Here is a 26,194-nt window from a genome sequence, read left to right as displayed (position 1 = left end):
CCTCAATTACTAGCTACATGCTTGTATTGTGTCCTATCTGGATAATCATGAATGTTATATACATGTATACAATACTTAAACTGCACACCTTAATAAACATTTCAACCACAGAGTATATAATACTGACATAATCTAAATAATGAGGTATCCAAATAAAATAAAATGAAGTGGTAAACAAATCGAACAAGGTCAGAAAAAAGAAATGCTTTTAAATCTGAACTTTTTTATTAATTAAATACACCATACTGGAGCCAATGTCTCTGAAAATATCACAAATAGATTTCTCTCTCATTCAGCATTTACAAGTGGACAGCTATGAGCTTAGTTGCTATGGTTCAGGTTCCGGTAGGAAGGGGCAGGGTAACGTGGAGGATGTACGGTAGCCACGTTGGGACAAAAACATTTACATGCATACATATGTGATAGTTTTACAAATACACCAAGAGTGTTCATGATTCCATTTGCACAAAAAAGCCACGGATACTTCTTGGAACCCAGTCTTTTTGATTCTTGAATCACCCAAAAAACGAAACACATTCCCTTTACAACATTTAAAATATAGAAAGCGGAGATAGAGTGTTGAAGAAAAAGAGAATAGATAAGGAAGTAAGGAGAAAAAAAGAAGTAAAAAGGAAAAAAAAACACAGTCTGTTTTGCCCCTGTTAATGATCAAACAAATGTAACAACTGCGATTCGAAAAGCTGCAGCTGATTAGCTTCATTTGTCTGACGCTCTCCTTTTCTCTTACTTTCGCTTATCCAAAATGTCCTTCTGTATGGTCTAATTCTCTCTTTTCACTCACTCTCTCTCTCACTCTCTCTCTATCTCTCTGTCTGTCTTTGAGTCCCACAGGGTCTGATCGGTCTCCTGTAAGTCATGGAGTCCTCAGATTTCCATTGGAAGCGCCTCAACGCTGGGAATCCGCCTATGAACAGGGGTCAGGTCAGGGGGAGGTTTAGAGAGGAATTCTGGGATAATCATAAGGGGAAGCTGGGGTAGTGCTGCGACTCCGGAAGTGAATAGGAAAGGAGGTTGGGGGCGGCGGTCAGGTCAGGACTGAGAGATCTTCAGTGACAATGAGCGAGGGCTGGAATGAAGGCACACATCCCGCTTTGAGCAACTCCTCCCTCCTAACACACCTGAGAAGAGAGAGAGAGAGAGAGAGAGAGAGAGAGAGAGATCATAACATGTTTTAGACTCACTCTGAACAGGGCAACCATTATTCCAAAGTAGGCCAGTGTGTAGCAGATGGGCTAAATTACAACCAGGCACCCATATTACTGTTCTAGTTTAAACAGAAAATCAGCAAGCTTTTAGCTTTTCAGGTAGGATATTTTACATTTTCAAAATGATATGGTATTGGATATTTTTGAGGTCTTATTTTCATAATCATGACATACACACACACACACACACACACACACACACACACACAAAAAAAAAAAATAATAATTAAATAAATAAATAAGGCATAAGATAATGATGATAGTGTGGGAGGGCATGGCTGAAATATTCAGTGAATTTTCATAATGTTTGAAGGAATACATTGTGAAGAAGTGTGGTTATGTGTGATATTGTGATATTTAATCAAATCAGTTCCTCTCATTCCCATTAAAAACCCAGTGTGTGTAGCACACTGACATTTCCATAATGACAAACAATTAAATTTCACTTTAAGAGTATTGCATTATTTTTTTTAAAGTCACACCTTCCTAGAAACGGTCAACTTAGAAACTTTACTAAACCATACTAGGTATCTGTTAACAGGTGAAAACAAAAAGTGCTTTAAAAAGTGTCTCAGTGTTAAGTATATGAGCTAAAAATAGAATTAAATAAAATTATACACACACACACACACAAATATAATAATAATAATTTGGTAACAGCTTAGAACTTTCAGTGGTATATGACAAACAAACAAACACATAAATAAATAGAAGAAGAAGAAGAAGAAGAAGAAGAAGAAGAAGAAGAAGAAGAATATCCTAAAAGTCAGTCATACTTTTTCAAAATATCTTTGTATATATTTCTGTGTCAAATGAAGGTGGTGTTCTGTACTGTCAGCTCTGCTAAAGCACCCGCTTAATTTATTGATTGGCGAGGCTTTGGAAACCATCTGCTGCCCTATTTCCTCCGCATTAACTCACAAGAACGTTTTATGAAGTTAGTCTCTTTTTGTCTCGGTTTTGAGCAGCGCTTCAGCACAGCCCCCAGGGTGCACGGCTTCTGTGGAGCAGAGCAACAGGGACAATTAGAGGAACGTCTAAGCAACGGCGTTCTGCTTTCACAGACAGTCGAGCCCAACTTCTTTCTCTCTTTTCCGTTCCTTTTGTTTTAAACATTCTAGGGGCAATTTACTTCTCCCTTCCTTCTTCAAGTTACTAGCAGGGTTTCGTTCTATTAGTAATTGCAAACCCCCCCCTGCATAGACTCACACACACACATTCGGGGGGCTAATTAAGGAGAAGGCAGGGAAGGTTTGGCTCCCTCGGGCTCGGCCTCAGCATGAGAAAGGTAATTTGTCTGTCCTGAACAAAGAGATTAGGGAGAAGCCAGGAAGCCCACTTAATAAATGAGCATCAAATGTCCTGAGCCGCCGACATGCACAACGCCAATTATGTCGCCATGAAATCGCAAATAATAAAAACATTGGCGGCCAGACGGGACCTCATATACACTGAAGTAGACGAGGCTTTCGACTCCTCTCTGACTCTCCTGTTGCGGTGCTTTTGCATAGATTTCATGCCGTAGTTTGCACATTTTTTTAGGAGCCGAGTCGAACACTTGGGGCTCACGCTTCATTCAGATTGGACGAGTGAAGTATGGAAAGGCTTAGACATACACACTGTATCTCTACTATCTTGAACTGTATTGCTGTGCTGAAGCCCATAATAACTCAATACTCTACGGCATTATTCATCTCAAGCATCTGCTGAAGACACTTGGACACGTCAACTCTTTTTTTCCTCTCTAGTGAGCAGGGAGAGGTGCCTGTGTGTATTTAAGACTTCTCTCCTTGCTATAATTAAAGCAGCATAGCCAATATTCAGATTGCATTTTAGCATTAATAATTCAGCTGTTTTCACTACAATTGATGTCGTGCCATAAATAAACAATGAGGCCTCATATTTACCGCCGCTGTTGTCAAGCGAGAGGAGTGAGGGAGGGACCGACGGCTTAAGCAGACATTTCAAATTAAGCTAGATAATGCAAAGGCATTCAATTTGAGACACGCTGCCCTCTTAGCACTGATTTGTAAAAGTGACGAGCTCTTAAAAGCCTTCTGACGGAATAGCAAGCTTAATGGAGCTCTTTCCTTCATGCACTCTTCATCTCTTGTCATTTCACTCTCTTCTTCCTCACTGGTCTTTTTCCTGCACTCCTTTTTTCTAGGCTTTCTGCTCCCTCAGGCTGCCCTTGTTCTTAGTCCTCCCTCCTTTCCTTCTCTTTCTGGAAGGTGAAATCCACACACACACACACACACACACACACACACACACACACACACACACAGACTCACATCCACCCACACATCTGCTCCGTCTGCGTATCAATACTCATTATGTGTCACTAAGCTGCTGCTGATACAGTCGGATGGCGATGAACTCTGTGGTTACACACTGTCCCAAAGGCCAGAGCAGGAATTACATAAATAAATCTCTCATTTTATTTATTACTAGCTTAGCATGCTGCCTGGAAGGACTGAAAACTGAGGTCATTACATTGAGATTACAAATAATGCTTGCAATAACGGAAAAACGTTGGAGGAGACACTGGTGTAGAGGCATGGGAACAGTGGCAGCAATTGGTGGATCATACATAATAATAACGCTAAAATAGTTCATAAAAAAAAAAGTCTGTTTTGTTCCACTGAAATCATGCTTAATCAACAATTCATTAATAATTACCGGGTTGTTAGAAATTTGGTAAACACAAATGGAAGAAGATTGAACATTTTACAGAACTGTTACTGGAATTAATTATTTATGGAAATTTACTGTGAAACTATTTTTTTTTATTTAAAAACAACACAAAAACAGGTAGCCTGAAATATAGCGACTGCTCTGTAAAATATTTAATGGATTCATAACAAAAAATGCATATAATATCCCAAACTTTAAATGGAAATGTAGTGTACAGTTAAGTGAATATATATATATATATATATATATATATATATATATATATATATATATATATATATATAAAATTAATTCTTTTGTCAAACCAGAACAATTACTGCATTTGGCAGACATCCTTATCCAGACCCGACTTACATTTATCTCATTTAAACAATTGAGCAATTGAGGGTTAAGGGCCTTGATCCAAGGCCCAGCAGGGATTTGAACTGATGACTTTCCCATCAGTAGTCCAACATCTTAACCATTGTGCTGGTACCATAACACAACTATAAATTTCTATGAATAACCAAGTGTGTTTTTGAAGTTCAAAGAAAAATTTTTTAAAAAGGTGCTGGAAACACGTTTTTTCTAACATAGAGGAAAGCATTGTTCTTTGGCCTTTCTGTTGTAAATGTGATACATATTGAATGGAGGGGTGTAAAACAGCAACGCAGCGGAGGCCAGGTGATATTCTGACCACAAGGCAATAAGTCAGGATCTGCTGATTGGCATCGGGGAGCGCTAAAAATTCAAACCTGTGTCATCAGAAATGAGGGCGATCCATCCGCTACACAAAATTACAATTTGTCTTCAGTCAATAGGATTTAATATCTATTGCAGCTCATGAAAGCGCAAATGAATCAATGTCATCAATACATAATCAGTCTGAAATATGAAGGCAGCAGAATTATGTTGGAAAACTTTTTACTTTTTTTCCGCGCACACACACACACACACACACACACACCCCTCCTCCCCCCTCCTTTCACTTAACCAACACCGAGCTTGCGTTAGCAGTCCTCTCATTTTATGGAGCTGACATTAATTGTGACAAATTAGCTTTCACCGAGACTGAATTGCTCTTGTCTTGCAGGCCTGACCTTGGGCCTGAGGGGCTTTCGGCGAGCGAGGTAAAGTGCTTTTAGATCCGCTGTCATTTTTCCCCCTTTAAAAAGCAATTCTGCTGCTGTCACGCTTCCTGTGTCGTCCTCTCCGGATAACAACCAGACGTTTAGTTACTCACAGCGACTGTAGATAAATATACATGCTAAGCTAAGGGCTTAGTGACAAACAGCAGTTGGGTCCATATGCAGCGAGCGTATGTTGGGAATGTAAATCGATTACAATCCTATGAATGACACGAGACAGGTGTGGTGAACGAGAGGACGACACAGAAGAACTCGTATTCCAGAACGACACTCGCACCGGGGGAACTAATAAAAAATGTGAATGATAAGAAATCTGTTGTGTAAGTTTGCAACCTGCAGTGAAGAGATTTCTTCTAATTAAATGATAAATTATAGCTTTTTAATGAGCACCAGATGTCCAATGTGGGAAATGTGCCAAAAGAAATAACAGTATGATACTTGAGGACATTTTCAAAATGAAAAATATCACAACTTCAATCAAAAACTGCAAGAGAGTAATGCTACATTTAAAAATCAGATTCAATTAAAATGATTTTTTTGTGTCCTGTGTTTACAAGCTATTTAATAATAAACCTGTGGGAAAGTGAAATGGTTACTTTAAAGGAACAGTTCAGCCAAAAATGAAATGTGCATAATTTTAATCAGTTGTAATCAGTCAGCCAAGACGTGCTCGTTGCCTGAAGTTTGTTTCTTTGGCTTTGCACTATATGTAACTAACAAGTAAGGAAAGCGTATAGCTAGAGTATGAAGAAGCGTTGTGCAAACTGCATGTCTAAATCATCACACTCCTTCCTCAACAAACAGGTTGGTGCAGTAATATCATTCGTACATAAATGTATTAATACAGTTACAAAATTAGTCCATATTACAAATATACAAATAGGAACTATATAATTATCAGACTTATTACTAACATACACATACACTTTTTTTGGGTCACAGTCTGAAGTGTGTGCAGAATGACACCAAAATACATGCTGAGGAATAAAAAGGATTTCATGACGGCTGATGTTACTGGGTTCTTTTTTGTTTGTTTGTTTTGCTTTGTGACGTACTTTTATTTATTTTTATATATAAGTGTGTCATACAGTGTCAGAAATGACGATCTGAGGCAAGTGTGTGTAATGATTTAGTTAAGCAGTGCACTCAAATGAACTTTCCTTATTAGCAACATTCGCCTCCAGCACAAAACTAAACAAGCAAACTTTAGATGACGATAATAAAATTAATCAGCACATGCACCTCAAGGATGAGACTAAAGGGTCTCACCTCTTATTTTTATCCTCTATAATTTTGCACTAATGTATATTTTTGGAAAGTTTTAATGTCGTCTGTATCTATATATTGATTGTTATTGTATTGTTATAGTTATTTGTTTTTTGTCTGCATGTTTATTGTCTGGTTTTATTATGTGGCTGCAGAGAGGCATCCAAGCAAGATTTTCATTATTCCTTCATATACTGCAATAAAGCTTTGAATCCGCGAATATCTGTCATTTGATTGGCTACATTTCAGAGAAGTAGAAGCGTGTGTAAATGTCATCTCTGGCCTGAGCTGTTCCTTTAACATTCAATCAGCTTCTTGTTATTGTGAGTAAAAAAAAAAGGATTGTCAGTGATGTAGCACTGAGAGTAATGGCCCCTATACTGCGATATTGATATAACAAGTTTTATATCAGTTGAGAGAAAAGTAGTGCAACATCCCAACTCTCTGCTTCCTGGAATGAATCCTGGCATTGCAAAAGCCGATCTGTCCGGTTTGTATTTCCAAGTGTGTTTATGTGAGTAGTGTAGCATTAAGCAGAAGAGCTGGTGTTTACCTTCTGATCAGGAAGGAGTGGGTTCGTCTGCAGTGAAGTCAAGTGGCCATTCATGAGCGCTGTGGGTCTATCGTGTTCGCAGAACAAGCTGCCGTTGATGTAGTGGAACCGGTCTCCAGGGACCAGCCGGTTCCGGCAGGTAGAACACGTGAAACACTGCCAGAGAGTGTGACAATTGGGTCTCGTTACCCACAATGCAACGGTTTAACTTTCAGTCACACACACACACATACACACACACACACACACACACACACAGACGCACAACTACAGTACATCTACGCTCGAAGGTTTAGAACTGGGGAAAGGTTTCTGAGTATAACTTGAAACAAATCATTTACAAGCATGATTTCTAATCTGTAATCATATCAATATATAAATTATTTATAGGATGGAAAATAATGATGCTTCCTAGGAGAATGAGAAGAAATCTGTGATGTTGGTTATTATATTAATCCTATTGATGATATTAATACTGTAGGTGATTGAAAATATCAACAAATTAACATTACATGCTCTGCTGTTCATTCGTGTGGATAATGTAATAATCTCCAGCATGTAGGAGGTGTAGACTGAGAGGTGTGTTACCTTGAGGTGGTACACATTGCCCTGTGCCCTCATGACCAGTTCACTGGCTGGGATGGACTGTCCACAAGCACTGCACGCCCCGCTGTTCCCAAATAACCTACACACACACACACACACACACACACACACACACACACACACACACACACACACCCAAGTTAGCAAAAGTGCAGTGACAGATGGCAAAATATTTAACCACAGAATTACACTTATGGCCTGTAGCTACTGATATTCAACACATAAACACACACAGACTGAGTGAGTGAGTGAGTGAGTGAGTGAGTGCATGAGTGAGTGACTGAGTGAGTGCGAGTGACTGAGTGAGTGCGTGAGTGAGTGAGTGCGTGAGTGAGCGAGTGAAGAGAGAGAGACAGTCAGAGTGAAAGAGCCGCTCAAACAAAAGTGCAAATAACAAATTTAAGAAAAAGTAGCTAAGAAGTTCAACAATCCAACAAACAGTTCCGAAATACAAGTCTTCATTTTGAAATGTAAACCGTTTGTCTTGATCTGAACTTTATTCGAGTATTTATTAGAACTGTGGCTGGAATAAAGCAGAATTAATATATGCACGATGTCTGTTGACTGCCTGTTTACACTTGACTGTGATAATAAAATCCTACAGTGAGGCTTACAGTAGCTTATATCGTTGCAATATCCTGCCTGCAGCAATGGCAATACACACACTCACACACTCACTCTCTCTCTCTCTCACACACACACACACACACACGGAAACAAATGGCGTCTTCAATTTTTCTGATATTGGAAAATGTAAAATCGTTGTAATGCCAGCAGTCCAAATGAAAAAAATCCTGTCGTGTCCTCCAAAAGCTTGTAGCGCTGCCGCTCGCCTACGTATTACCTTCAGCACTCATTTTTTTCACTACCTATAATAACCTGGAACATAAGCAATCAGGACCTAAGAGCATTTGATTGTACATCTAGAGGGAGATGTAGTGCTTTAGCCATTACGAGAGCGGCGCGTGCTCCGTTTCCATTAGAAACTCTCGGCTAGCCCGGCTTGATATATAATGTGCATGGGTTAACCTTTTCAATCACGGTGTCAACACTTTAGATTTGCTGGCGCTCATCTCTTTCATCCCTAACCCTCTCTCTCTCTCACACACTCTCTCTCTCTCTCGGCCTCTTGATAATGAAATGCTTGCTCCTGCTTCTCTTCTATCTGCCTTCAGAGTCCACAATTTAGATTACTTCATCTCGCCGAGCAACAAACTGAATGAAATTTCGATTTGAGCCGAAAGTAATTTACTGGGATCTGGACCCATTTGTCATCATATCTCACTGGTGTTTGCTCTATCAGTGCACTTTTCCTATGCAATCAAATAAGACCACAGCATCTGACAAGCTCTGGCGGGAGGGACTGAGGGAGAGGGTGAGATAGAAAATGTGGAAAGGAAGAACGAGTGGAAGTGGGATATTCAGTGGGAGAGCGAGGCAATAGAGGTGCAGAGACAGAAAAGCGCAATACTGGAAAGCTTGCAAAACTTGCACTGAAGAAATAATGAGAAAACCTTGATGGATATTAAAAAAGTACGGCATAAGTACCGATTCGTTTTCCCACCTGACTGTAATTTAATTCCTTATAAACTTAGTATGCGCATTTCCTAATGTGAGAAAAGCAGCGTGATTCACAACTCTCTTGTTTCTGGAAATCTCCCTTCGCTTTGCATGTTTTGCAGCTGTGTGTTCTAGTGAGAGAGAGAGAGAGAGAGAAGAAAAAAAAAAACGGCATGTCGCTTTAATATTGGCCCTCAGATAGCTGCTCATAGGCAAGCAGAGAAACAAATTTTGCTGTGGCATCGATTGGGGAGGCTCAATCAAAACTCAATTTCAAAAGTAATTAGCTCCAGGCCTGTGACAACGGCGCGCCTTCGACGGCGTAAATTGAACGGACGAGCCGTGGAAAATGTCAGAGGGATATCTTTAAATGCTGCCATTCTCCTCAACTGCCAAATGACATCTAGCTTAATCTTCCAATAGTGCTTCAGCTCGGAAAAGCTTTTTCGCACACTCAACCCTTCAGCACTCAACACACATTCCACTGTTTACAGTCTTGTCCTATTTGGGCAGGGTTGTTGTTGTTGTTTTTTTTAATTTCCCATGTGTGGACATCTTTAGGAAAAACTGAGAAAACACAGGGAAGCAGGATTTCATTTTATCAGTGTGAGCTATACGTAGTGGGTTAATGATTTGACCAGGGGTTGGCTCCTGATAGTATTTGATTTAAGGGCCTGAAGGCGTTAGGTGCTCAATTAAGTCGCTATCAGTCTGCCCTTGGCCTCTAATGGTCTCTCTCTCACCATTGAGCTGCAGTCTTATAGGGAGAGGAAGGTAGAGCAAGCCTGGGTCAGTATAATTAAAGCCTGGGGACTCTTTAATTGCAGTGACACCGCTGGTTTTCACCTCCTTCTCACAGAACCGCACCGATCTCTGCCTTAGTTGTTGTTCTCTTTCTTTTCTTTTTTTTTTTCCTTCAGGCTATTCGCCTTGGCGATCAATCACACATAACGAAAAGACGGTCTTGTCAACGAGACATCACGGAATGTTGATTTATTAACGTTTTCCATTGCGGAGCAGAAAGATAAAAACAGACGGTCCCGACCATGTCTGTCTTTCATAAGAGAAATATTTGGAGCTGTCTACACTCCATCGAACGATGTCTACTGGATTTAATTTGGATGCTGGCTGTGAGGTGAATTACAACCTAGTGGAGCAATTTAGGGCCATCTGGCAAATGCTGGCCTCTTAGGCAGAACCTTTTGAGCAGAGTGATGTAAGGTAGTACAACAATGATTTCGGCATCACAGTCCATTATAAAAATGCCTCTCAACATTAGCAGCCAAAGAACCTTAAAAGCACCAGGCTTGATACTTAAGCCCGGCTTTGCATAATGGCAAGGCTACATTAGAGGAAGAGATGGTGGGGGGATTGAGAGTGGAGAGAGAGAAAACGAGAGAGACAGGAAGGGAAGGAAAGGGAAGGGAAGGGAGGGGGCAAAAAAAAAAACGCAGCCAAATTACACTTGGTTAATTCAGAGTAACAGATCTAGTCCCTGGTGGATTGAAGTCCTTGAATTAATTCTGTTATGACAAATCAAGATAAACGTTTCCCCTAAATTGCATGCGATATAATTAATTTCCGAGATCCGAGGTTTTTTTTTTCTCACAGCCTAATAGTTCACGTGCTCATGTGCTGTCACTGTGCTCGAGTGGGCTAACTTCAAAGTGATATTAAATAACCAACTATTAGATTTACCTAGCACGTTCTATTGGAAAAGTGCCATTTAATTACCTAGGCCTATTCAATTAAAGAGACAGTGCCCCGTCTCCCTCCACCCACCCCTGATGGTCATGTGATTATTCACTAGCAAAATTAATTCTCCCTCCATCACTTTATACTCTGCTGCCTGTACAAATAACACACACCCGGAGCTTAGAGGAACATCCTGAACATAGATTGAAAGAACTGTGAACATATTTAGGCTGCAATTTGACTCAATGAGCAAATGAAAAATATCCCCATTATTACATAAATTGCAATTCACTAACATTTAAACAGCTTAAACTGTTAAAAACTGAGTCAGTCCTGTGTTTTTACTTTGGATTAATTTCTGTGCACAACTTTCCATTATTCCTCTATGAACTGTATTAACGTTGTGCGATAAACTGAACTCATTCGGTTCCAGGTGTTTACATTACGTAAAGAAAAAGCCTAAACTAAAGTTCCCGTTTCCATTTAATAGTCTCCTGTCTGACTGGGTTAAATGTGTAGCGATGGCGCTCATTTGTTTCATCTGTCTGACTGAAATTAGATGGCCATCATCCCAGGCCATTCACCTCATCTCCCATTAGAGGAAATGTGATGCATTTTCAATCACAGTGTCCCAATCAATTGGCTGAGTGTTTCTGTGTAGGCGGTATTAATATAAGTCAGTCGGGATATATAATTCCATTATTTACACTGCAAGGCCAATTTAATAATCCATTACAAAAATAAGACAGGTCCCTTTAAATCCCCCCCAACCCCCCCACAGAGGAGACTGGCCCTCATAATAATCCCCCCTACACTTCTCTCTCTCTCTCTCTCCCTCTCCCTCTCTCTCTCAAAAGCCAATTTGGTTAATTAAATGTTTTGTTTGGGATGCGGCTCTCGTTCATTTCGGACACGTCATTGGGAGCGGATCGGAGCCAGGGACTAGATCTCATTAGATAAAACCCATCAGGACTAAAGGAAAATGGAGGGGGACTCTAATTAAAGCTTTTAATTGTGTGCACTCGCTGTCAGATGTTTTTTTTTCTCTCTCTCGCTCGCTCTCTCTTTTTCTCTCTCTCTCCCACTCTCTTGTCCTTTCCTCTTATCTCTCCTCAGATCATCACAGGCCTGTGTGAGCTGCACACTAATTACAAAGAGAAAGGTGCAGGCACTTTTTCCCCTCCCTGTTCTTTTTAATTAGGGCTGGAGACCGGGGTCGGCTAGCACTCGATCCCTCCAGATCAGGTGCAGTGGAAAGAGTTGAGGCTCTCACCGTTTGCATTCGTCCTCTCACTTTTTTTCCCTGGTGCACACCTGCTCGTCACGGCCTATCCTTTCTCAGGAAAGCAGCACTTGATCCGATTCACATCACGAGCCAAGGTAAACACTGGCTAATGACTAGATTGCCAAAGACACTCTCTTACTCACTCTCTCTCTCTCTCTCTCTCTCTCTCTCTCTCTCAACGGCAGCCTGGAAGATCAGCGCACATCACAGATGACGTGTCAATGTTCCTTTCTGCATTCACACTATGCATGAAACATCCAATTTCAGCTCCTCAGTCTCAATATAAAAATTTTGCATGCTACAGATGTCCTTCATTATCAACATTACCTTATAATCAGTTAGATATAATACTTGATACTAGATATATACTTGTCCAAATCTTAACAATTGGATGAACATTTCGAGAAATCAAAAAGGCTAAACTTCCCTGAGTTCAAGTGTACTTCACTTGCCCTTGCTGAGGTCAAACTGTTGAATGATTGCCCTGTCAAATCAGGCAACACCAGGTGAGTGAGACTTCAGTGACCTAGCCTTCACTCCAAGTGTCAGACGCCCTTATGTAAATATTTAAAAAGGCCCTTTTCACTAATTAAATTGTCTCCTTCTGGTTCACAAACACGCCGGACAGGACACGAAAACCCCTTCAAATTCCTGCACATGCCAAACTCGGTCTAGCACTCAAGTTTTCTAGTGTCTTGTAAAGCAAATGCTGCTGTGGTTCCCTTCGTTCTATGATGAAAAACAAGCCACGCAGATGTTCTTCAGAAAGAATCCCTTTCGTCTCAGGCTCAGCCAGCATGTCAATTGCTTGACCTCTTTCAGCGAGAGGACTTTACCCACAACGGTTTAACGAGCGCTGCTGTGGCAGAATCTGAGACACATGTTCTCAATGGAAAATCTACCGCTCTCCCTGGGACGCCCAACACCTTACGACTTTTCCCATAATGTCCTGCTCGTCATTACATTCCAAATGTTATTTCACATGGCAATCAAACAGCCTTGACGCCCAGTTGGATGTCTTCAGAGATCTAAGACACACTTAGATTAAGAGGCACTCAGTCCATTAGACTGCAATATAATATCTTATATGCTGCCTACATGCAAACATTTGCTACTCTTCATAAAGTTGAAACAATACACACCCCATCATGCTTTCAGCTCAAACATCTCCAAGCAGAGTTCTGGGATCTTATATCTGGGTATCCCAACATGGATGGCAATATATCCCACACTCGTATACATATATACACACACACAGAGTCGGGTCTGACCTGATGTAGTCATTTCTGCACAGGATCATGCCACTCTTGGTGTAGCATGAGGTGCCGATCTCTCCGAGCTGGGCTTGGCAGCATGAGCATTTAAGGCAGCGGCTGTGCCAGTAGCTGTCCATGGCGTAGAGGAGGAAGCGGTCGGCGATCTTCCCTCCACAGCCTGCGCAGCGCTTCCACGACATGGTACCAGCTCCAACTGGTGCGGACTGAGCACTGCCTCCTGGGTTCACCATCGTCTCTGCTAAAACACAAACAAACACAGGTTAATGCTTATTTGAGGGCCTTTTATCTACACTGCAGGTTTGCCACTTCTCAGCAGAGGGTCCATAATCAGTCGGCGATGATAAGAAGGAAAAAAAAACTTTTTTGTGGCATTTAGGAACTCAACCATCATTTGAGCAAAACTGCAAGTAATATGTGCCAGCAATTAAAATCAACAACAAAAAAGTTAAATAAAACTGATTTTAAGAACTTGTGTCCTAACTTTCACCAGTTTACGTTTCTACATAAACCTGATCCAAAGTGATGCCTCTTTAAAGATCATCTGGATTGTAAGGACCTTTTTGGATGTCATAACGCACGTCCGTATCTCAACCTCGTTTGAAGCACTAATCTGCCCTTGATCCTTATCTAAATGCTGAGGTTGGCTCTTTGGTGATGAATGTCTGCTCGCCTGATAACATTGGGGCTGCTGGAACAATTAAAGAGGCGCTGCATGGCTTTTGTCGAGCTCCTTAAATTGCTTTTAAATAGCACATTACCCTGAGCTGAGCCATTCTTCATGCCGGGTCAATGTTTTCTCTCTGGCTAAGAGTGTGTTATTGCGAATGGAGCCGGAGCAGATCATGGCCGTTATTAAAGTTGCATGAGCCATTCACAAGCGTACATATTGGATTGGGTGAGTTCTGTTTGGTACACAGCAGAACAAAAGTGTGTTGTATTAACACCAGCAGTACAAATAAACAGTGCTGATAAACACTAAATACTGTAAGAATTACTTCAACACTCTGGGAGTTCATTAAACACTGTAGGGATTTGTTGTTGTTGTTGTATTCAGCAATGTGGTTGGAATCAAAAAACTAATTCTGTGCATCCTGCAGAGGCGTACAGTTTGTTAAAGTCCATTATTCCCCTATCAGAGGCGATCGCGCTCGCGCCGCGTACCGCGCCTGCGCATTGCGCTTGCACCCGACGCGCGCGCTTCTTCCCCTTCACCTCCTTCCCAACTAATCGGCGCAATTTTCATCCACTTTAATCTTCTCCGATTTCATTCTCCAGTCTGAGCGTAACTATTTACTGAAAGGTAATGAGAGAGAGAGAGAGAGAGAGAGAGAGAGAGAGAGAGAGAGAGAGAGAGAGATGTGCATTCAGTCTAAAGCCCGTTAGTGGAGGCTCTTTTAGCAATATCTCAGTGCTGATCACATCTAAGAGCAGATGAATGGGAAGGGAAGGAAGATAAAGCAGATCAGACCACAGTCAAGTCTCATTCCGGTTCGGAGGAGAAGGGATGGGGAATTTTAACCGAAAAGGGCTCAAATCCCGGGATTCTTTTAAGCATATGGTTATATAAAACATAGCAGACACATCACTGATTAATAAATGAATGTAATAGGCTATTTACTGGACTTTACATGTAGCCTAAGCAAAGGAGATAATACAGAAAGCTATCAACATGTTCGTATGACAACTGAATGAACTGTTTATAATTACACATAAGCTGCATTGTTTAATGCCATTAGAGAGTAAAGCCAAGTTAAGTGTGGCTTACTTGTAACTCTGATCAGTGGACATAAAGCAGCCATCTGTGACTTGCCTCTTATTTTGCTTAATCCTCACTAATGTATCCAGTTACATTTTTCAGCGTCAGACGTGGTGTCTGAGTTGCCCAAGAAAATCGCCAAACTCACCTCTTTTATCTCTTTCAGGTATAAAACGCAAATCTTTCCGTCGCGGGGATTCCGATAATGTGTGCTTTTCAAAATAATAATAATAATAATAATAATAATAATAATAATAATAATAATAATAATCTCAGAGAGCGCTGGAGGAGAGAAAAGTCCGAATTCAGTGCGGTTTTAAAGTCCAATGCAGTGCAGACAGCTTTTATTTTCTGTGCGCAAACACACACACACGCGCGCGCGCACTCGCGCGCACACAAACACACACGCACGCAAGCACAGAGGACCAAATGGAGTTTTCAGATTATATTTCCACTGGTGCCGTCACGTTTTATTCTTGGATTCTTTCCTCTCACGATAATTAAATGTCCGTGTTGTCGTTAAACGCGATCCAGGAAACACTCGATCATCTCGCGTGAAGCTGTGTGTTTCTGCGTCTCTGTCTGCGCCTCGCACTGGTCCGTCTTCTCCAGCTCTCTGCCCTGCTCAGCGCTCCGGCTGCGCTTTTGCTCTACATGTGTCACTGACAGGAGAGGGGGGAAAAGAGAGAACCCGAAACTAAACTGTGGTTGCCAGATTGATGCTATAACGTCCTATCAAAACCCCTTATAATTCATTCAAAGATATCACTAAATTGTACTAAATGTCAATATATAAACTACAGTAAAATTTAAACGTAGTAAACATAGCTAACAGTAAATATAGTTAATTATATAAACGAACTCCAAGGCTAATTTCGTCTGTATATAACCGTTTAAAATACACAATCTGGCAACACGAAGCCAAAGCGACCCACCTCTCATTATGACGCCAATCCATATAAGCCAATCACAACGCGCGCTTTTCTTCGAGTGAAATAACAAATTGGGCCAATCAGAACGCAGTGAAGTTGGCCCTCAGAAGCTCCGAGAGAAGTGAGGTAGAAAAAAAACTGGCAGTTGAGAAAATATTTATTTTGGAGTGTTGATTTTATTATATTATGTTTTGTTTGTTTTTGTTTTTTAAATACGATTTCTATATTTATTTTTTAAGGATCATATAATTATCCATAGTTCTTTGTTGTATAACCAAAACGCAGAAAAATGCACAGTGTGTATGTGGACAGGTTTCTTTCACTACTCTGCCAAACTGTGATTTAATGAACATTTAAAATGAATTGCTACCCAGGACTGCCAGATTGGATTCAGAATTTTATGACCAAAACGCGGTTTATGTTCCTCCAAATGCACCACAGAGCAGCGCCAAACTTTATATTATAACTAAACAAAATTATAAGCATCCAAGAGAATGTGATTAAAAATAGCCAAATGGACAGACAACCTCTTCAATCATGCAATCCTGCTGTTACTTCTTTGAATATAATGCATATAATCTTAGCACTGCTGGCATCTTAAAAAAAAAAATCTGAGATAAAATGCTACATCATTTCTGTATTTTTTAGCAGGTTATATCTACAGTCACATCTGAGGAGAAGGCCCAGTGCTGGTCCACACATACCATCATCATCAGACCTACACGCCTGGTGTAGGAATGGTGTAGGAATGCTGGAAGGAATTAATCTGAATCTGGCTGCTACAACACCATGCCAACGGTATTTAAGTCCAATTCCAATTATTCATTCAGTCATTCAGTTTTACTAAGCACTTTATCCTGCTCAGGGTTGTGGTGAAAGAGCTGGAACACCGGGTGCATGGTAAGTCACGGCCATGAAAACTTCAAATGAAAACCCTACACTCTTGGCTATCTGAAGAGTCACTTTGTGTCTTCAAACGAACACTGAAGACCTGCCTCTTCACCAAACATTTAAACAAGCACTAAATCTACACTACTTGTTTAAATAAAAAACTTGTGTACTGTTTTCTTTGCTGCTATGTAACAGGGTTTTATCCTCATGGTATTCTTGAATACTGGACTATTTGTACTAGTGTGAGATTATGGTTTTCAACAGAGACCACAAAACACATCTGGAAGTCTTTCTGGATAAGGGTGCCGTAAATGTAAATGTTGCCGCTTACATCTCGGCGATGTTTGACCCACAGAAACCTTGTCATAGCCTCAACTGACCCTTATTTGCCTAAACCCAAATATATTTATCATTTCTGCTTTCTCTCTGGTTGAAGTGGCCACCATAAATTTCTGAGCTTTTTGACTGTATATGAATACAGTTTGAAGCTTTCACACACATGTTCTTACACAGTGGCACCATCATCTGTCCACAAAAGGAATTACGGGTGAAATTGAAAGTAGGTACCGGCCAGTTTCCCAGTCCTGCACATACCAGACATGCCATGTAATATACATTTTAATGTGTTTTACTGATGCATCACATCTGAATGAACTCATCAGTACTAACCACTTCATGAATATGAGAGCATTTAGAGCAGGACGCACACTAAAACGTTGAGCCTATCCCGGGGCACGAGGCAGGGGACACCCTGGACAGGGTGCCAAGCCATCATGGGGCACAATCACATACACATTCACACATTACAGACAACTTGGAAATGCCAATCAGCCTACAACACATGTATGTGGACTGGGGGCGGAAACCGGAGTACCCGGAAGAAACCCCCAAAACACAAGGAGTACACGCAAGCTCCATACAGACAGGGCGAAGGCGGGAATCAAAACCCCAACCCTGAAGGTGCAAGGAAAACATGCTAACCACTAAGCCACTGTGCCCCCACATCACAACTAGTAGTGAGTAAAGTGATTGTAATCAAATCTTTGTTGTACAAAGTTACATGTCTTGCCATCACCAGCCAATCCAAAACAGGAAATCCTGCGTTTATGACAGAGACTCAGAGAAATGGTTAGCTCCGGTCTTTCTCAGTATATTTCCTTCACGTGAGGTCTGTCTGTCGAGTGTTTTTTTTTTTTTTTAACTATAAATAAATGAACAAATCTAAATGGACTTTGCATTACGATAAAGCAAAGCAAATTCTTAATTTCTAGTAACTTCACCTGTATTTGAATAACAAATATAACTTTACATTAATAGTGAATTATTTCAAATAATTTTTTTGACCTTGCCAGTAAAATCAGTCTGACCCCTACCCCTCTTACAACACAGCTGCTGCTGATCCAATACAGAATAAAAAATCTAACATCAAGCATTTCACCAACATTAAAATAAGAATGATTATGAGTGAAATCAGATGAAAGTATATCAGCATTCCAATATAATCATATAATATATAATATAATTAATCAGTATATCAGCATTCCAGTATAATTTATGTATTTAGACTGCTGTATATGCTCTTTGAGTGAGCAGTAAGTGTGTACTGTTCTGGATATTAAGCACTAATACTGAAAAGAATCAGAAAACTATTTGTCTTGTAGAAATGTTGCTATTTTAAGGACCATTTAGCTTTCCAACGTCTTTGTTCTACCTTTAAAGGAGAGGATCTGCTTATTGTTCTAGCACACGGTACACACTCACCGGCACAAAAATAAATCTGCTGAAGCCACCACTCATATATCACTGCAAGTTATTGCTCATGCTTGTGCAAAGTAAAAAGGAGCAGACATCTAAAGAGAATGGAGATGAAGTTGCTTACCATTTAATGAAGCAAAATCATGTAAGACCATGGATGTGCTCTTTCAGTGATGGCCTTACTTTCACCTGATTTGGGCCTGTAACTCCATGAGTTGTGTTCTCTTAGAGAAATTTTGTTGTTTTTTAAACTGCAGGAAGGGAGAAAGTTTGGTGACATTCACCGATGAGTTTCAGTTTCAGTGGGCACTTAATCAGTTTGGGAACAAAACCACATAATTATGAGTTTCTTCTGGCTTCATTAGTAAGACATACAGTGTGTAAAGAGTCTCCTGCAGCACGTCTTAATGGTTTAATTGTGCCCAGTCCTAGTTGATTGCAGAGCTCTGTTTGATTTCCCTGCTGGAAAGGTAACTCTATTCCACCCAGGATTAGGCCCCATTCTCTCCTGCTAGAACAATAATTAATTTATCTCAACTATTAAAACTAGAGGGAAATTAGGAGAAGACTCTGAATGGGTGCCTCGAAGGAAAAGCATTCTTTGTTCTTTGGCAGTCTTTAATGAGCTTTTCATAGATGGGGAAGGAAAAATTACTCTTTTTTTTTTTTTTTTTTTTAAATATGATATTCGCCGGATAAAGGACGAAGAGATGGTGTTGTGGAGATCCCCAGGGAAAATAGATACCCCCCCCCCCCCCCCCCCCCCCCCACACACACACACACACACACACACACACAAAATCTTTTGATTCCTTGTACTATAGTAACTCTTCTATCAGAGCAGATTGGGAAAGAAAGTGCAACAATATGCAATAATACAGTTTAAATGATTCAACTGACCTAAAGTAAAACACATCGAGCAGTACTGACACCCTAGAGGGGTGACAGCAAAATGAAGTTTGTGTCCTTAGTTGGAAACTAGTAGAGAAATTGCTAAGAGAAACCTAGTTTAATAATGTTATGTTCTAAATAATTTAGTCTTTAAACCTCATTGAGGCAGAATGTCTTTCTATAGTATATAATTTTTTCTAAATATATCACATTTGAAATAAACTTTTGTATTCAAAGCATACTGGAAGACACACTTGGTGACAACTGCAAATGTAGTACATGCAATGTTAAATTATACGTATTGTGATTGCTACATCAATTATGGTGTCTAGCCTGGAAAATCTGAAACGACAATACAGAAGAGCATCCCTGAACCTGAGAACGATGGCTTTAAAAGATTTTCCAGCCATGAATTTATCCATTATAGAACACGCTTCCAGATCACTTGCTGTTAACCTTGTTTTCTTTTGCTTTCAATTATACACTGAGTGAATCCAGGAGCTGCTCCTTGCAGGTAAAACAGCTTCTCTTACACCATCTCGAAGTGCAGCGTGACATAAAACACATCTAACGACAAGATGGATCAGTTGTTTCTCAGCTCACCAGGCTGAAAAAAATACTGAAGTCATTTCTGTAATAGGTTGTTATCGATCGCTTTGATCAATCTGGTGTCAGCTGAGAGCAAATAAGTGAGCTTAATTAAATACTAATAGATAACGGCCTTATAAATAGCACAGCGACTTGAAAAACAGATGAAGTAACAGAATGAATCGGGCGGTGTTTGAAAATTTAAACATTTGGGAGAGACTTCATCAAGAATTGCGCTCTGCATCCTCGATGTGCAATTATACATTATGCATGTCATTAAAGCACAATTAGACTATTAGACTCTCTTATAAGTTACTCTGTCAGTCCATTTATTTGGGGGGGGGGAGTTGTTTGTAATTGGATTGTTGTAAACAATGATAAAACTGTGTTCATTCATGCAGTTGCAGGATAATTGGGTACTCACAACACTGTAGATTCATTTGTTAAAAATTCATATTCAGTGTTTTCCAAACCAGGTGTCAGGATCCCCAGGGGCATGGGAGACACTTTTATTTCATCAATTAAACAGATTTTATTATGATAATTTGCTATTAGGATAAATACATATGATCCTGGTCAGGGTTGCAGTGGATCACTGGGTGGAGGACGGGAATACACCCTTGGTTAGACGTCAGTCACTCGCACGGCATCATGCACACACTCATTCCCACACTCACTCACACCTAGGGAGAGTTAATGTAACATAGCAAATCCGCCTTGTGGTATGTGTTTAGGAGCTGGGAAGAAAGCAGAGAAGATCCACACAAATAAATAAAGTGCTTTATAAAAGGTTAATGAAATGTCAGTGTTTTGTGCTACTGTTTAATAATACTTTGGTGCTTGATGTTTAGGCAAATATCTCTTTGGGGCTAACTGAAAACCTCAATGAAATGATCTAGTATTAGATATGTTGTAAAAGGCACTGTTGGTATAGTAAGAGCTTGATCTCATTGTACATGACGATATTTATTAACAGACAATTTCCTGTCATGGATAATTATTTGTATAAACATGAGACCTGAAAAAAATGTATTGAATAAGAAAAGGTACCTATCCTAAACCTTCCTAACACTAAATATGAATTATGTATTTAAAATTGTTATTCATTTGCATGGCTCACACAGTGTCATTTTAATTTATATGATCAGCGGTGTATATTGATAGACAATGAGACTGTGTGTCAAATAATATGAATAATTTGTGCTATGTGGTGCTAAGCATGGATGGCAACAGAATCAGTGTTTGGGGCAGGGGTCAGCTGGTATGGAAAAACTGAGCATCTGGCTACAGTAGTAGCTGCTAATAAATGTCTGGCTCTGTTATTTATGTGTAATTAATCTATACGGTATTGCATTGTCCCCTACATAAAAGTCTTAAATGCTATTATTACTTTCTATTAGCTGTCAGAAAACAACAGTACCAGGCTTTAGCATACAAACTCACAGCAAATATACTACTACTACTACTACTATTACTACTACTGTTACTAATACTACTGCTACTATTACTACTACTATTACAACTATGATTATTACTTCTATTACTACTATTACTACTACTGTTACTACTCCTACTACTATTACTACTACTAATACTATTATTACTACTAATAATAATAATAATAATAATAATAATAATAATAATAATATTAACCATCCATTTTCTGTACTGCTTATATTACAATGAGTCATGGGGGGAGCCTGGAGCCTATCCCAGGGGACTTGGGGCACAAGGCGGGGTCACACTGGACAGGGTGCCAAACCACCAAAGGGCACAATCACACACACATTCACACACTACAGACAATTTGGAAATGCCAGTCAGAAACTCCCAAAGCACAGGCAGAACATGCAAAGTCCACACACACAGGGCAGAGGCAGAAATCGAACCCCCAGCCCAGAGGTGCGAGGCAAACATGCTAACCACTAAGCCACTACTTGTAATTATATTTTACATACATATAGTTGGTTAGTAGAAAGTAATAAAAGTTCAATTCAAGTAATAAAAATCTGTATAGCAGGCCCACACTTTGGCTATGCACAGGCAGATCTCCTGGATTGGACAAAGACAATTCTTATGAAATGTAATGGAGTGTTTTAACTGTACAGCTGTTTGGTGTCACATTAAAACACACACACACACACACATTGCTGAGCCCCCTCTAATTATGTTGATCAGAAAAGGTGCAGTCTCTGAAACAACATCGCTCTAATGAAAGCATACCAATCCTTAATGAGTCACTATGTCTTGTGAAAAAAAAAATCATAATTATTCAACCCAGCACAACGGGAGACTAAAATTCATCAGTCAAAGCAAATTAGCCCGGCTCCATTACAGAGCAGCGGCATCTTGCAGCAACGCTCGCATTATTAGGCCTGTACACCCATCTCAGTAATTGGGGGCATATTTCACTTGGCTGTGGACCCACTTCATTCAAGGACTGCTTTTATCTGTTTTATTCACCGTGACACCTTCTAGGGTGCTTTGCTGCCTCTGAAAACAGAGCAAAAGTGTCAGACAGCTTTCGAGCGAGGAAAAGCACTGACGGACAAAAATGTGATTTTCTCTGTGGATTATTGACAGGAACAAAATTTAAATGATTGTGGATCAGTGCACATCTGTATCACCAGGCGCACTTCAATATCAAATGTCAATGACTTTACAATACTATTCATTTTAAAGATACTTATCCCCAGACCAGCAATCGTAATTCATTCTAAGACTTTTGTTTTATGGCATCATATAAATAAAGTCTGTGCTCCATGTGTTACAGAAATGATTGTGTTTGCCTCACATAACAAACATCTGTCTCTTCTTTGCAACACGTGAAGAGATACTGAATGCAGTTTCAATAAGGAAATTTGTTCCCATTCACAAAAATCTGCTTAGCCTAAGGTATGAGAATGTTTGTGCCAGATTAAGTCTTTTTGTTAACAAGGACTTCAGCCTGTGAGACTCCATGCTGACTACCTCCTCTCATCTCCTCTCATCCTTTCTTCCCTTCTGTCCTGTCACCAAGAGCCTCAACAGCAGGAAAGGATGAGAAAATATGACTTCCTCATCACTCTAATGCCCATCAAATGAGGGAGGAATGAAAGAGGCGTATTGTCTCATCAGGAGAGGGGGTTTGCTCTGAGCGTCGCTCCGGCTGTAGCTCGGTGGCTTAGGGCAGAGGAGATCATTTCAGAAGGATGATAGACGTTCGGCGCCCCTCACACACAGTCCTTGTTTGTCCTGTGAATGCTGGAGGGTGTGTTCAGTTGTGTGACTCTCTTTGTGTCTGTCTCATACATATCTGTGGACAAGACAGATCATCGGACTTGCTGACATGAGTGACTTTAATCACAGCAAAGAATCTCTGAGTCAATCAGTGAATATGAGCAAAAAAAAAAAAAAAAAAACACATTGTTACTATGTGCATGGGTGGGAGAGATGCTTTCAATCATTGGATTTACACATCCAACCAAGGGGGAGACTGGGAACAAAAATCAGCCCAGGAATTCACTTTAAAGTGGCCTGTGACTTTTTTTTTTCCAAAATAGATTAAAGTGCTCAACTAGTATTTGTGAAAACAATGAAAATAATTGATTCTATAAGTTTGTAGACCGCAACATTAGCATACCAATCTAATGTATTCTAATCATTCAGGGTTTTTGTGTTAGACATAAAAGAATACTTGTACCTGCTTTCTCACCACTGCTCTTGGCATCATCACACTCACCAGCAGACGATTTTAAATTGAACTTATTCATTCTAGTTTATACGGTCTCTGTGTGATAGTATCATGAAATTCCTGAATTCACAATGAATAGTCCGTCCCTGCGCTGTGACAAACCCTTACAGAAAAATCATACATTTCACACATGAACATGGTTTTTTCACGTGACTAATATGTAATATATTCATATATACAGTAATATGATCTGCAATGTTTGCACATTTCTTTCTTAAATTGCTGCTAAAACACTGTATTGTCTACCTGCATTTTTGCTGCTAATTAGTATGCAGTGTTTATGCACTGTCCCTCACTGTACCTGTTGTCCTGTGCAGTAACTGCTGTACTGTCTTGTGCTGTTGCACATGTGAATTTTTTAAGTAGTCATGTGTACGTCTTTGTAGTCTTATTTAGTTCTGTTTTGTCTCGTGTAGCTTTTTGTTGTTTATGTAGCACCATGGTTCTGGAGCTACGTTGTTTCATTTCATGTACTGTACCACCTGTATATGATTGAAATGGCAATAAAGCAACTTGATATGTGAAAATGTGAAGAAGAAAAAAACATGTGAGGACTAGAGATGTAACGGTATGAAAATTTCAAAGTATCGTGACAAAAACGATCATGGTATTATCAGCATTATCACCGTATTATTAAAATGTGCTGAAATTGTACAAAACGAGACACACACTGAAATCATTTAAACAGGTTTTATATTTGACTATAAAGTGATGGATGGTTGTCACTAGGCTTGCTGCAATGGTCGTGCTACACGGTGTTTGTCCGCCCACCGATTACATCACGTGCCCACTGTGGCACCGCCCCCACTGTCGTTTCCATTTTTTATAGTAATAAAAATCATTTACTTTAGTTAGAGTATATGACAGAAGGCAGTGACTGCACTCAGGAGATTTTCCAACCTTCCAAGAGGACCAAATCCAAAGTGTGTACATATTTTGGATTTTATAAAAATGCTGAAAGAAATTTAATAGAAGATGGAACGCTGTCTGTTGAGTTTGCAGAAGAAAGTTGCTGTGAAAGGGGGCATTGGCTCTTTTCCCTCTTTTCCTCCTTGCTTTTAAATTGCTTATGAATGCCCGAAAGCTTTCGCTTTCGAATTAGCAGCAATTCAGGGGCGGCGACTGCTTAAATGGTGGGTTCATTATTATTCTTAATGAAAAACACAACGACAACAAAACACTACAATAACAATCTCGCTTATATTAAACCAAATCTTTCACCATCGTCTTGTCAGTCAGCTCGCCTCACTCTTCTGTCAGTCGGCTCGCCTCGCTTTTCCCGCAGGTTGGCTCGGCTCGCCTCATTCAAGTCCCGTCGGCTCAGCTCGCCTCTCTCTTGTACCGCAGGTCAGCTCACCTTGCTCTTGTCCCATCAGCTCGGCTCGCCTCGCTCTCCCTGTCGGTCGGCTTGCCTCGCTCTCGTCCTGCAGGTCAGCTCGCCTCGCTCTTGTCCCGCAGGACGGCTCGCCTCGCTGTTCCCGTCGGCTCGCCTCATGGAAAGTCTACCCGTGTAAAACATAACACGTAAAGTATCTAAAAGTTTGTGTCTAAGGGAAAAACTAAACTGACAGATTCCAAATTAATAGGAGAGAAATGCACTTTAACCTAGTAACAGTTTATTCAAATCATTCATGACATATTTATAACACATGAATAAACACTGAATAACAGTATTTGGACGTATATAAAGGCACATATCAGTAAACAGAAGATGATGTGAAATTGTTTAGTATGAGAAAACACTTGACTGACTAATTCAGTTTCTGAATGCATTTATTATCTCTATACTAAAGTCGTTAATGTTTACTGTGTTTATAATGTTGTTACCAAATTTCACTCCCAGCTAATGCAGGGCTTTATGTCAATAGCCAAAAATAAAAAATGTTTAAAAATGGAAGAGTATATCACCTGTTTTTACCCTCAATCATTATTTGTCATGGCTCTGAGAGGAAAAGATATGAGACAAGTCTAAGGCTAATAACCTGACCTGATTGGACAAGTGAGTTCATGAGAAACAATGCGGTCTGAGCGCTAACGGGCTCTAGTTACACAGCAGCTCAATCAAGGCCAGAGATGAGCGTATGAACCTGATCCTCCTAACAAGCCACAAAGCCCACGAAGATGGCAAACACCTCACAGCCATGATATAAAGTGCCATATAATCCTGCCCTATTCTATTCTCGATGGACACTTAACACTGAATATGAACTCGTTTCAAGCTACGATGGTTATTTGCAATCAGGTATCAAGTAACAAGTGGACAAGAAGAGTTTTACCTTCTTTAAACTTTCACAAAAGCAACTTACAGGGAGCTGAACACTATAAAATAAAGGTCATCCAAATATTTATTTATCAG

At 40.1% G+C, this 26,194-nt stretch overlaps 1 protein-coding gene across 3 annotated transcripts; it reads right to left on the bottom strand.

Annotated features, from left to right (window-relative positions):
* Positions 1–203: 203 nt before the first annotated feature.
* On the bottom strand, positions 204–15,705 carry lmo4b (LIM domain only 4b). 3 transcript variants are annotated; one of them, XM_047158504.2, is made up of 6 exons: positions 15,197–15,705; positions 13,287–13,530; positions 7,458–7,554; positions 6,870–7,025; positions 2,148–2,226; positions 204–1,139 (listed from the first exon to the last, which is right to left on the bottom strand). In XM_047158504.2, the coding sequence occupies exons 2-6, from the start codon at positions 13,520–13,522 to the stop codon at positions 1,051–1,053; spliced, it is 657 nt and encodes a 218-aa protein (XP_047014460.1). In that variant the 5' UTR covers positions 13,523–13,530; positions 15,197–15,705; the 3' UTR covers positions 204–1,050. The 3 variants fall into 3 exon arrangements, with proteins under 3 accessions (XP_047014460.1, XP_047014461.1, XP_017335871.1); XM_047158505.2 differs by having other exon boundaries at positions 13,287–13,527; XM_017480382.2 differs by lacking the exon at positions 2,148–2,226 and having other exon boundaries at positions 15,197–15,700.
* Between the last annotated feature and the right edge of the window lie 10,489 nt (positions 15,706–26,194).

This window comes from Ictalurus punctatus, chromosome 11, assembly GCF_001660625.3.
Source record: "Ictalurus punctatus breed USDA103 chromosome 11, Coco_2.0, whole genome shotgun sequence".
Classification (NCBI taxonomy): Eukaryota; Metazoa; Chordata; class Actinopteri; order Siluriformes; family Ictaluridae; genus Ictalurus; species Ictalurus punctatus.
Note: the sequence above shows the minus strand (reverse complement) of the source record. Positions and strands in the feature narration are given on the sequence as shown.

What these genes read in the sequence shown, in the direction of transcription:
- lmo4b (XM_047158504.2), bottom strand. Translation starts at nt 13,522, where the DNA reads ATGGTGAACCCAGGAGGCAGTGCTCAGTCCGCACCAGTTGGAGCTGGT. An exon ending in GCAATGTGTACCACCTCAAG is followed by an intron (nt 7,026 to 7,457) that starts GTAACACACCTC and finishes ACTCTCTGGCAG; the next exon opens with TGTTTCACGTGTTCTACCTG. An exon ending in CACTCCTTCCTGATCAGAAG is followed by an intron (nt 2,227 to 6,869) that starts GTAAACACCAGC and finishes TCTGCTCCACAG; the next exon opens with AAGCCGTGCACCCTGGGGGC.